This window comes from Oncorhynchus kisutch, linkage group LG29 (genome assembly GCF_002021735.2).
Source record: "Oncorhynchus kisutch isolate 150728-3 linkage group LG29, Okis_V2, whole genome shotgun sequence".
Classification (NCBI taxonomy): domain Eukaryota; kingdom Metazoa; phylum Chordata; class Actinopteri; order Salmoniformes; family Salmonidae; genus Oncorhynchus; species Oncorhynchus kisutch.
In genome coordinates this window covers 34,354,705-34,367,071 of record NC_034202.2, presented here as the reverse complement: position 1 = coordinate 34,367,071, position 12,367 = coordinate 34,354,705, and the positions used below count along the sequence as shown (strand labels likewise).

The 12,367-nt window shown below is 42.3% G+C and overlaps 3 protein-coding genes across 5 annotated transcripts in view; 1 reads left to right on the top strand and 2 right to left on the bottom strand.

The window, feature by feature from the left end:
- Positions 1-609: 609 nt before the first annotated feature.
- Positions 610-2,160, bottom strand: LOC109873893 (endonuclease domain-containing 1 protein-like). The gene is made up of 2 exons (XM_020465600.2): positions 1,764-2,160; positions 610-1,438 (listed from the first exon to the last, which is right to left on the bottom strand). Exons 1-2 carry the CDS (start codon positions 2,073-2,075, stop codon positions 854-856), a joined length of 897 nt encoding a protein of 298 aa, XP_020321189.2. The 5' UTR covers positions 2,076-2,160; the 3' UTR covers positions 610-853.
- Positions 2,161-3,143: 983 nt separating this feature from the next.
- LOC109873892 (endonuclease domain-containing 1 protein) lies at positions 3,144-5,330 on the bottom strand. Its single transcript, XM_020465599.2, has 2 exons — positions 5,009-5,330; positions 3,144-4,761 (listed from the first exon to the last, which is right to left on the bottom strand). Exons 1-2 carry the CDS (start codon positions 5,312-5,314, stop codon positions 4,153-4,155), a joined length of 915 nt encoding a protein of 304 aa, XP_020321188.1. The 5' UTR covers positions 5,315-5,330; the 3' UTR covers positions 3,144-4,152.
- A 5,813-nt stretch (positions 5,331-11,143) lies between these two features.
- The window catches only part of LOC109874290 (GRB10-interacting GYF protein 1-like), a 30,814-nt gene continuing 29,590 nt past the window's right edge, over positions 11,144-12,367 (top strand). For 2 of the 3 annotated variants that reach the window (XM_020466142.2, XM_031808903.1), the window contains exon 1: positions 11,144-11,455. The gene's annotated coding sequence lies outside the window, so the exon portion shown is untranslated. The remainder of the gene's footprint in view (positions 11,456-12,367) is intronic. The other variant, XM_020466143.2, reaches the window with a different exon arrangement.

Sequence of the window (12,367 nt, the reverse complement as noted above, 5' to 3'; positions counted from 1 at the left end):
TAAACTTTGACCTACCATCGCCCACTGTCACAGGACACCATCACCAACTTACCCCAAGGTGGCTCAATTTACCCTGTCCCTATGCTTTTCTGGGGCACGGTATGTTTTCAAAACTGTTATGTTTACATGAGTTCTGATTATTTCCAGGGATACCCATCCTGAAATATATCTAGATATATTTGTAAAAAATATTACTATATTTCCCTTGATGTAGTGATGCTGAATGTAAAAATAAATTGCTCAATATACCACACTCCCCTAATCTAGGAGTGAAAATTGTCTATAGGTGTAGCATATGTCCATTTTTTGTTTGGGGTTGACCTGCAGTTGTAAAAAATACAGACCTATTCATATAGCTTTAGGGATTTTTTCAGACGCAAAAAGATTGCATGTGCCAATAAGGACAGAGGAACCAAATACGAACCACTTAGCAACTAAAAAAATGAGAAGCATCTAAAATCCTTTTGTCCGGTCAATGCTGCCAATGGGATGCATTTACAACCCCTTCCTGTCCACTGACCTACATTTGTGGTTTGGGTCCTAAAGTGAATGAAGTTACATAGTTGTGTCAGTCTACTTGCATTTATTGACAGTAAAATGTTGCTTCAAAGTAGACAAAAATGCAGGTCAAAAAATAAATAAACCCCACAGAAGTAGTGGATGGCAGGTAGCCTAGTGGTTATGAGCATTGGGCCAGTAACTACAATGTAAACGTAGAAGTTTGACAGAAGCTCCCTCTGGTGTACGTATGAATAAATACATCCACACCATGTACCATTTGATCCCACAATACTAAAACCTTGCTTTTATGTCCGTCACCATTACAGCTATAGACAAAAATTTTCGAGTATTGCTACAAGTCATCAAGCACACAGTCATTGTAGAAGATCTGGTAGTTCTTGTCCACGTCCAACCGTCCCTTCAGAAACGTCTCTAGGGTCTTGATAGGCACCTCCACCACAGCATTGTTGACCCTATTATTCAGACCATAGGCCCCAAACACAGGAAAGTGGTAGCGCTCTAGGTAGGGGGCATTGTGGTCGTAGTCTGGACAGCAGTAGGCCGTCCACATGTACTCTGGGATGCCCACACGGTCCTGGTTGTCTCGCCGAATCATGTTCCCGGCCGAGGTAACTCCCGTGATGACATAGGCATTGCCGCGGCAGTAGTTGTTGAGGCGTCGTCTGATACGGTCCTCATGCTGGGCCCAGGGGCCAGTGTTGAACTCTCTGATCTGAGGCACCACATTGGACAGGGTGTAGGTGGCTGCCTTGTCGAGGGGCTCCAACTGGTGCTGGTCTGGGTTCAGTTGGCCACGCACATACTGGGGCACGTCTGTAAAGTCCTCCAGCACCGCCTGACTGTCCATGAGACGCATGTGCATCTGAGACGACTGTGGGTAGACCTCCATATTACTGCTGGATTTACTGGAGGCCAGCTAGAAAGAGAGAGAGAGATTATCTTTAAATTCTAACCTACTTTTGTGATTAGGTGAAATTAAAGAGCTCTATATTTATTGCGGTAATTCATGCTATTACTAAAGGAAGATAGAGGGTGTGTGCGAAAAACAAAGGCTCACTCATTCTCTGATCACGACAGTGAGCTTTAGTTTTTGAATATCGTTATCTAAGGTACCATAATATTCTCCTTCATATGAGACGGTAATTGTAGTTACAGACATGAGAATTCTCACACTGGGAAAAAAACACAGTTACTATGATTAACTTCCCTTACCTTCCCTCTGTCCTCAGACCTCAACTCACCTGTGGTTCGTACATCCAGGGCTGGTCCATGCTCTTCTCCCCGTCAGACCGTTTGAAGGTGTATGCAGAGTAGAGGGGCATGTGCCTGCGGGGGTCATAGAGGGTGACGAATCGGGGGTTGTCCTCCAGGATCTGGCAGATCTTCTTCAGGTTGCTGCCCGCCAGGTAGCCCCGTGGTGGTATGCCCATGTAAATATAGTCCTTACAGTGCTCCACATGGTCAAAGTCCTCCACCACGCCACACCAGGCCCAGGGCACCCACAGGAACATACTCAGAACAGCATACCAAGACTGCTGCCAAGTAGACCTCATGCTCTAAAGAAATATCCCTGTATTTAATACTGCTCTGATACCTTCACACTCCTCTGTTACTGATTCTGCAGTCTGTCAGTCTCATCAGCATTTAGCAGTCTGTCAGTGTTAGCATTACTTTCACTAAACTTATTAATGGCTCTTTCCCATGCGAAGCAATGTTATAGGATTGGCCGGACACACCTGTAAGCCTGATGCTCCCAGTTCTAACCATTCCCACATCCAGTGGGGAAACTTATACGAGTCACATGCTCAAAAGCACTGAGAACTGTAGGCGCCTAATAAGGAGAGGCCTTTTTCATCATCAAATTAAATCAAATTGTATTAGTCAAATACACAGTTTACAAGCAGGTATAAAAGGTGCATCGAAATTATTATGTGCTAGCTCCCTCAACAATGCAGTACATTAATCAATAACAATAAAAGTCAAGTAAAGTAAAAAATAACAAGTAATAAAAGTAATAGAAGATATGAGCGGCTATAGTTTACGAGAAAGTTCATGTAAAAATTGCTATACAGCATCCGCTCAGACACCATTCATTCAAATTCACCCATGCCGACAAACACTTAGTTTAATGACCACACAGCTCAACATGTTCTGAGCGGATGGTCGGGCTGCCTGAGCTATGGGCACATTTTGGAGGACGATTTTTAACGTGTCAATCAGAATAATCTGAGAGGTAAATGAATTATGAGGCATGAATTAGAGCCATGTCACATGGTAAGGGAAAAAAACTGTCCTAAAAGTGTGCAGGACCTTCTCTTTGGGAACAGTGGTTTTGGATTAGTTCATAGAGTAAAGGGAGAACATACGACCTGATACATAATGTTCCAGTACTCTAATGCTAACTATCACTAACCTGATCAGGTTATACATAATAACACAGTAATAACCATCATTAAAGCTACTATGAATGGAGAATGGGGACCTTAAACCCAAAACATGTATGAAAAGATGTGTTCATAACTGTAATAATACAGTTTTTCATAATTGTGACCCGAAGTGTTGGTTTTATACCGTAGCATTCTGTGTGACTAGTTGAAACAGTAAAACATGACACCTGGAAGTCAGAGAACTCATTTGTTTTATTCAAAGAAGATACACTCTTTACAGCCTTTGATGGTATGGTCCATTTTACAACCACTTTCCAACTATGCACAGATAACACCTTTCCATGAATGGTTGACACACTACACCATTGGATTTGAATGCCACTGAGCTGTTTTATAAAGGGACAGATAGCGGCAAAGCCAAATGCAGTTAAAAAGAGAAATACAGAAAATAGAGGGACAATTACCCTACACTACAACAGAATTCATTTGGAAGGACAATTACCCTACACTACAACAGAATTCATTTGGAAGGACAATTAGCCTACACTACAACAGAATTCATTTGGAAGGACAATTACCCTACACTACAACAGAATTCATTTGGAAGGACAATTAGCCTACACTACAACAGAATTCATTTGGAAGGACAATTACCCTACACTACAACAGAATTCATTTGGAAGGACAATTAGCCTACACTACAACAGAATTCATTTGGAAGGACAATTACCCTACACTACAACAGAATTCATTTGGAAGGACAATTACCCTACACTACAACAGAATTCATTTGGAAGGACAATTACCCTACACTACAACAGAATTCATTTGGAAGGACAATTACCCTACACTACAACAGAATTCATTTGGAAGGACAATTAGCCTACACTACAACAGAATTCATTTGGAAGGACAATTAGCCTACGAAACAGAAGTCATTTGGAAGGACAATTAGCCTACGCTACAACAGAATTCATTTGGAAGGACAATTAGCCTACGAAACAGAAGTCATTTGGAAGGACAATTACCCTACACTACAACAGAACTCATTTGCAAAGCAGATCTTAGATAATAAAAGCATATCCAAAGCATGACCAAATGCTATGAATGTTCTGTTACAAGTATAAAACTTTTAACAAACTGCCAGTGTACATCATATTTAATCATTATAAAAACTACTAGCGCACATTTGAGATACACAGAGCACAGAGAGTAGGTGTGTATGGTAGCTGCTGTGGAGCGTTTAGATGGTGTGGTGGAGGTACAGAGGGAGGGGAGAGGGGGAGATGCAGTTGTCATAGAAGAGCTGCAGGTTCTGGTCCACGTCCATCCGGGTCTTCAGGAAGTTCTCCAAGTCCTGGACAGTTATCTCGTGGACCGTGTTGCCCTCCTTGGCGTTCTTGGCCAGGGCAGCCTGGGAGGGGAAGCGGATGCGGACATCGTGGGGGGCGTTGCGGTCGTAGTCAGTGCAGCAGTAGGCAGTCCACACGTCCTCAGGGATGGCCACGCGGTCCTGGTTGTTCCGGCGAATCATGTGACCTGTAGTGGTCACCCCTGTGACAATGAAGGCGGTGCCACGGCAGTAGTTGTTGAGGCGGACACGGATACGCTCCTCGTGCTCACGCCACGGCCCAATGTTGAACTCTCTGATCTCTGGCACCACGTTGGTCAGGGTGTAAGTGGAGGCACGGTCATGAGGGTCAGACTGGTGCTGGTCTGGGTTCAGGTGGCCACGTTCATACAGTACTACGTCAGAGTAGTCATCCAGCACTGCTTGGCTGTCCTCAAACTTCATGTGCAGGTAGCCGGTAGGGAAGGGTAGCATGTTTCCATTGCCATCAACCTCTGCCAGCTGGAGAGAGAGGGGAGAAGGATTAGCATATCAATCACACGATTGTAGACTACATAGTAACAAAGGGAAAGAAGCTATACACTGTTCAATGAAGGGCTATGATAAATCAGTTAACAGCTATAACATTTCAACTCCTGTCACTGCAAAATAGGGACTTAACATTACCATCATTTTCAGATAGAAAACAGGTATAACATAACATTTAAGGAGTAGACTCACAACAACAGCAAAAATGCATTTGACTGACCTGTGGCTCATACATCCAGGGGTAGTCCACGCGCCGGTCTCCCTCTGTCTTCTTGAAGGAGTAGGCTGAGTAGACAGGGATTCGTTTCTGAGGGTCGTATAGGGTCACGAAGCGTGGCTTGTCTGCATAGCGCTGACAGATCTTCTTCAGTTTGGCATCAATGATTCCCCGTGGTGGGGTTCCCATGTATAAGGAATCCTTGCATCGTTCTACATGGTTGAAGTCCTCAACCACAGTGGCCGGAGCTCTAGGTGCACTATGGAAAAGGGAGAACACCAACACCAAACAGCCCGGAGAGAATTGCATGGCTCTTTCCAGAACAACTGCAGGAGAGTGAAATGAAAGACAAGGTGTAGAGTTAGAATTTAAACGCCACGGACCAGATATGCAAAGTGAGTAAAATAATGTGACAGAGGGATCTGCGATCCAACCAATTTGTGTTGTGAGTGAATAACAAGAATAGGCGTTGGTCTGTTCCATATTGTCCAATCAGCAAAGCCTTATGTGAATTTACTGTAACTTTTACAGCTGAAAATATAAGAATATACGTGGTGAAGGAATAATAGAATATAGCAGTAGTACCATAACATACAAGGAGGCCAGGTCACTTTAACCTCTAGCAGAGAAGCAACCCACGCACAAAGCCCAACGCAGATAAGGACACAGTAATATACAGTGCCTTGCGAAAGTATTCGGCCCCCTTGAACTTTGCGACCTTTTGCCACATTTCAGGCTTCAAACATAAAGATATAAAACTGTATTTTTTTGTGAAGAATCAACAACAAGTGGGACATAATCATGAAGTGGAACGACATTTATTGGATATTTCAAACTTTCTTAACAAATCAAAACCTGAAAAATTGGGCGTGCAAAATTATTCAGCACCCTTAAGTTAATACTTTGTAGCGCCACCTTTTGCTGCGATTACAGCTGTAAGTCGCTTGGGGTATGTCTCTATCAGTTTTGCACATCGAGAGACTGACATTTTTTCCCATTCCTCCTTGCAAAACAGCTCGAGCTCAGTGAGGTTGGATGGAGAGCATTTGTGAACAGCAGTTTTCAGTTCTTTCCACAGATTCTCGATTGGATTCAGGTCTGGACTTTGACTTGGCCATTCTAACACCTGGATATGTTTATTTTTGAACCATTCCATTGTAGATTTTGCTTTATGTTTTGGATCATTGTCTTGTTGGAAGACAAATCTCCGTCCCAGTCTCAGGTCTTTTGCAGACTCCATCAGGTGTTCTTCCAGAATGGTCCTGTATTTGGCTCCATCCATCTTCCCATCAATTTTAACCATCTTCCCTGTCCCTGCTGAAGAAAAGCAGGCTCAAACCATGATGCTGCCACCACCATGTTTGACAGTGGGGATGGTGTGGTCAGGGTGATGAGCTGTGTTGCTTTTACACCAAACATAACGTTTTGCATTGTTGCCAAAAAGTTCAATTTTGGTTTCATCTGACCAGAGCACCTTCTTCCACATGTTTGGTGTGTCTCCCAGGTGGCTTGTGGCAAACTTTAAACGACACTTTTTATGGATATCTTTAAGAAATGGCTTTCTTCTTGCCACTCTTCCATAAAGGCCAGATTTGTGCAATATACGACTGATTGTTGTCCTATGGACAGAGTCTCACACCTCAGCTGTAGATCTCTGCAGTTCATCCAGAGTGATCATGGGCCTCTTGGCTGCATCTCTGATCAGTCTTCTCCTTGTATGAGCTGAAAGTTTAGAGGGACGGCCAGGTCTTGGTAGATTTGCAGTGGTCTGATACTCCTTCCATTTCAATATTATCGCTTGCACAGTGCTCCTTGGGATGTTTAAAGCTTGGGAAATCTTTTTGTATCCAAATCCGGCTTTAAACTTCTTCACAACAGTATCTCGGACCTGCCTGGTGTGTTCCTTGTTCTTCATGATGCTCTCTGCGCTTTTAACGGACCTCTGAGACTATCACAGTGCAGGTGCATTTATACGGAGACCGAATACTTTCGCAAGGCACTGTATGTCAGCCTGAGTGACTATCCCCACTGCTACCATCAATCTAGCAATTTAGGGGGAACTTTAAGAGGAACAGCCTCAGCAGGACTTGACCAAGCATAAAGGCCATAAAGACCTTGTTAAATAAAATAAAATAAAATTGTATTTGTCACATGCTTCATAAACAACAGGTGTAGACTAAGAGTGAAACGCTTACTTACGGGCCCTTCTCAACAATGCAGAGAGAAAGAAAAATAAATACACAATGAGTAATGATAACCTGGCTATGTACACGGGGTACCAGTACCGAGTAGATGTGCAGGGATATGAGGTAATTGAGGTAGATATGTACATATAGGTAGGGATAAAGTGACTAGGCAACAGGATAGATAATAAACAATAGCAGCATCTTATTTGATGAGTCAAAAGAGTTAAAGCAATAAGGTTACTGACCTCCTCCCTATAGGCTATCTCATCGTCGTCAGTAAACAGGTCCACCACCGTCGTGTCGTCTGCAAACTTAATGATGGTGTTGGAGTTGTGAGCGGCCACGCAGTTGTGGGTGAACAGGGAGTACACGAGGGGACTATTTTTGGCCCCCCATTTTGAGGGTCAGTGTGGCAGATGTGTTGTTGCCTACCCTCAGCACCTGGTGGCAGCCTGTTCAGTCCCAGCTTAGTGAGCTCAGTGTTGTCTTAGCAGAGGAGGTAGTACACTCACTGGGGAGGCTATAGAGCTCCACAGTGGATGCCAGTGGAGGCTCCTCAGAAAAAGAAGGGGAGGATCATCCTCAGTGAATTTCATAACAATAGTGAAACATTCAAAAAGTTAAAAGTATACTCAATATATTCATGCCACCAAATAGTTTATTGAAACACATCGTTTTGCAATGAAGGTCTACAGTAGTCTCAACAGCACTCTGTAGGGTAGCACCATGGTGTAGCCAGAGGACAGCTAGTTTCCATCCTCCTCTGGGTACATCGAACTTCAATGCAAAAGATAGGAGGCTCATGGTTGTCACCGCTTCCATAGACTTACACAGTATTATGACAACTTCGGGAGGACATCCTCAAACATATAAGAGCTCTTGCAGCCTGAACTGACATGTTGTGCACCCAATCGAATGATCAGAGTATGAATCTAGTAATTAAAGCATAAGCTACAGATAGTTAACACTGCAGTGCATAAAATGTGGTGAGTATTTGACTCAAAGAGAGAGAAGGAGAATAATTGAACAGTTTTGAACAAATTGAAATATAGCTACAACAATCAAAGTGATCATGCTGTTTGTATGTGGCTGCTATGAAAGTGAACTGTGTTTGCATGGGATCCGGGGTGTATTATTCCACCGATTCTGTTGAGAAATGTTCTAAACGGAAGCAAACGGAACAAAACGGGGATAAACATATTTGAATATGTCCAACAGAAACCCTCGTTTGCAACTATTAAACGAATGATTAAAACCTAGATTAGCTAGATGCAGGCAAGAGTGTGAAAGGTGGTATTGCATGTGACGCTCACTGTCTGTCACCTTGATTACTCAAATTTCTCTCGACCTGTGCACCTATATTGTAAACTTTCATTCACAGGCTAGGTTGTAGCAACCTAATGTTGGCTATAGGGAAAATGTGAGTATCATGTAGTAGCCTAAACCTATCGATGTGACATTGAACTGGGTGAATCGAGTATGAATTACAGTCATCCAATATGCTGTAATAAAAATAAGGCCATCCTCATGACATAAAATCTTGCCACTGGTGGACATGTCATAGTACACATAAAACCTAGCGGTCAAACGCTGAAATAGTTCCAATCCTTTTTTCCCCCTATAATTTTTCCCATAGGGGATTTTAGAACCACTTCAATCAAGGCCTGTGTTTCATGTTGACTTTCCCTGGTGTGACATTTTGTTAACCTCCTCTCTCGGACAAGATGACTTTTATCAATATATTCAGCTCTATTTGCTCTTAAATTCTCAAATTCTAGTTAGCATCAAAGTAGACATCATGCAGGACTACAAATCCCTGCAAACTCCTGCACGTCATTTCTAGCTGACACCTATGCTAACAGGTATTGTGTAAATGTAAAACTTGCCGAAGACAGTTCACATTTAATGTGTTGTGAAATCTGTTATGAATGTATTGTAATGCTCTAAAAATTGTATAAATGCCTTAATTTTACCGGACCCCAGGAAGAGTATTTAGAGTATGGCTAATGGGGATCCATAATAAATACAAATACAAATACAAAAATGATCAATTTAAACAAATTTAGACAATTATTCATTACTAAAGTTAGCTAGTTAATCCAGAGGTTATTACCTTTGCCTCGATTCGGCAGTCCAGATCATCACAGCATTTGTCATTCTGTGTGATAGCCAGATTAACAGCTAATTAGCATTTCAATTTGGGGGGATAAATACAAGCAAATATATCATTAAAAATCATCTTGTCCGAGAGGGATATACACTGTTATCAAAATGTCACACCAGGGTAAACCGACACGAAACACACCCTTATTTTAAGTGTTTCGAAAATCCCATATGGAAAATATTAATGATGTAAAAGTTATTGGAATAATTTCCGTGTTTGACCACTAAGTTTTATGGGTATTAGGACTCATACTGTGGTACTTTATAAGCTATAGGATTATGTCACGTTCTAGGCAGTATATCACATTTTCACATATTCTTGAATGCTGCCTTTCATTCAATTCCTTGGATTGTCTAATCAGAGTATGACAGGCCTTGAATTGGCTGTCACCTATCATAAGACCACTCTCATGGAACACTACAATCTACTGAGAGGACCAATTACAGTGAGCTGTGTGGAACCCTCCTGTGCAAAGCATTCTGCCATCAACCCTCTTTTTTGTCTTGTCATCTCAGTCTTTCCTCTCTCCACTTACGCTTAAAATGCTGTAAAATGTAAAACCTGCTCTCTAATCTCTCTTTGTGGAGAACAAATGGCCTTCTGCATCAGGTGAGTTTCAGTGGCAAGGCAGTGGTGTTAGTAGGTTAGCACAAAACCACAGACAGATAACGCACACAAGAACTTCCATGGTATAGACTGGTATCAGAGACAAAGGAAAATGTGTGAGTGAGTGAGTGAGTGAGTGAGTGAGTGAGTGAGTGAGTGAGTGAGTGAGTGAGTGAGGCTATACATTCAATATATGAGGTGAGAGATCATGATATACTGTACGTGTTCTGAGAGAAAATAAATGGAGGAAGCGAACCGCAAGTATTTATGAAAGACATCAGATTTACCTCCTTTTTCATTACATTACATTTCAGGTCAAGTAAATCACATAACACATAATTCTAAGTATAGTGTCAAGGCATGTGCAGGCCATTATCAGGTGGCACACAGTTATCTTAGAAGATCTGAAAGGTATTGTCAACAAAGGTGACACTCTTGAGGAAGTTATCCAGCTGCTGAACAGATATCTCCACCACCTCAGGCCTCTCTTTCTCATTGAGTCCGTGGGCCGCATAGGCGGGGAACTTGGAGCGCTCCTCAAAGGGCGCGTTGCGGTCGTAGTCGATGCAGCAGTAGGCCCGAACACAAGTAGGTTACAAATGGGCTATGTACAGGCGCAATGATCTATGAGCTGCTCTGACAGCTGATTCTTAAAGTTAGTGTGGGAGATATATTGATATATTTATTGTTTATTTCACTTTTGTATGTTATCTACCTCACTTGCTTTGGCAATGTTAACACATGTTTCCCATGCCAATAAAGCTCCTTGAATTTAATTGATATAAGTCTCCAGCTTCAGTGATTTTTGCAGTCATTGGCAGCAGAGAACTGGAAGGAAAGGCGGCCAAATAGGAGGTGACCAGTGAAATATACCTGCTGGAGCGTGTGCTACCGGTGGGTGCTGCTATGGTGACCAGTGAGCTGAGATAAGGTGGGGCTTTACCTAGCAAAGACTTATAGATGACCTGGAGCCAGTTGGTTTGGCTACGAATATGAAGCGAGGGCCTTTGTGTAGGAATGCATACAGGCCCAACATAATAAGGTGTCAAAGAAAGAGTGAGGGGGGGGGGGGCGTGTTTTCCCACTCCAGTCAGAGAGGTGGCGGTAAAGCACCAACAACTAGTTCGCCTGAATTCTCGATAGAGGTAAAAAAAAAAAAAATAACAGCTGTCAAATAATACAAGGAGAGAGGCCATTTTTCTAAAACACAAACAAGACGAGAAAGCGAGTTATGAAAATATTCGCAGCGAACGTTGGTCAGTTGAAATTATAATTAAACGTGGTTCAAGCAAATATTCAACATATAGTTGCAAGGAAGAAACCTGGAGATATACAGGTCATTGCGAAATACACGCATATGTTGTTAAAAAGAGGACTTAACTAACGTTAGCTACATTCCAATTTCGCAAAATTTGCAGCTACCAGCTAGCTAAGTTGTAGCTGGCTAGCTGGCAACTTAGCTGGCTAGCTAGTGCGACCAGCTTTCAACAAAAGGTAAGTAAAAATTGGCACAATTATTTAGGCAAACATTACACTGCAATACAATAAATTGCACTGCTTACGATTAATATAATGCTAATTTCTCACGGATTGTGTCAAGATGGTTAGCTAACTAGCTTGTTAATTAGCAAGCATGTAACATTATCCGCGCAATGTGCAACCATATTAGCTACGTTTAGCTAGCAGAAGTGCAGGCCAAAGCAGCAGCCTAAAGTTGAGATGTATCCTGCGCGTTGCGAGTCGGAGCGGGTAGAGGGCTGCTCACTGCTTTTCATGGTTACTCATCTAACGTTAGCTATTTACCTCCGTTGTTCAGCTAGGTTAGTTAGCTGGCTGCAAATACGTTAGTTCATTTTAGCAAACTGGTTCAATTAGGTAAATGTTCTTGCGCAACTTCAAATGAAACTCAAGTTTTCTTCATGAACACGTATTTGTCTGAAGTGATTCGTTCGAATGTGCAAATGGCTAATTCAATGTTTGAAGTATCTGCTGAAGTCCGCTAACTACGAATAGTTTGCCATTTGTGGTTAATCGAAAACACCACAGTTACATTGAGTGCATTTTAAATTAGCTAATTTCTATTTTAACTTAATTGTAACATGTTTTGTATCGAAACCAGTTGGCTATGACGTGTTATGTAATTGCAAAGTTAGCTAGGGAACGTAGTTAGCGAAGTGGGGGGGGGGGGCGTGTTGCTCAAACACTTAACTTCGGCCCAGAATGGTGACGCATCTCTTCCTTCTAACTCATTCATTCTTCTAGCTAGCTAACGTTACTGTTCAGTTGGTACAGTTAACTAGTTGCTACTTAGTCTGCTGTGAATAGTTTAGCTATGATCAGAGCTCGGAAATTAAGCTGGCCTTCAGCTTAGATAGGCGAAATATACTAACTGTCAATGCACAACTA

Bases quoted from the DNA above. Each gene is read 5' to 3' on its own strand.
- LOC109873893 (XM_020465600.2), bottom strand. From the start codon at position 2,075: ATGAGGTCTACTTGGCAGCAGTCTTGGTATGCTGTTCTGAGTATGTTC. The intron at 1,439-1,763 runs GTGAGTTGAGGT...CTCTCTTTCTAG, and splicing joins CCTGGATGTACGAACCACAG to CTGGCCTCCAGTAAATCCAG.
- LOC109873892 (XM_020465599.2), bottom strand. From the start codon at position 5,314: ATGCAATTCTCTCCGGGCTGTTTGGTGTTGGTGTTCTCCCTTTTCCAT. The intron at 4,762-5,008 runs GTCAGTCAAATG...CTCTCTCTCCAG, and splicing joins CCTGGATGTATGAGCCACAG to CTGGCAGAGGTTGATGGCAA.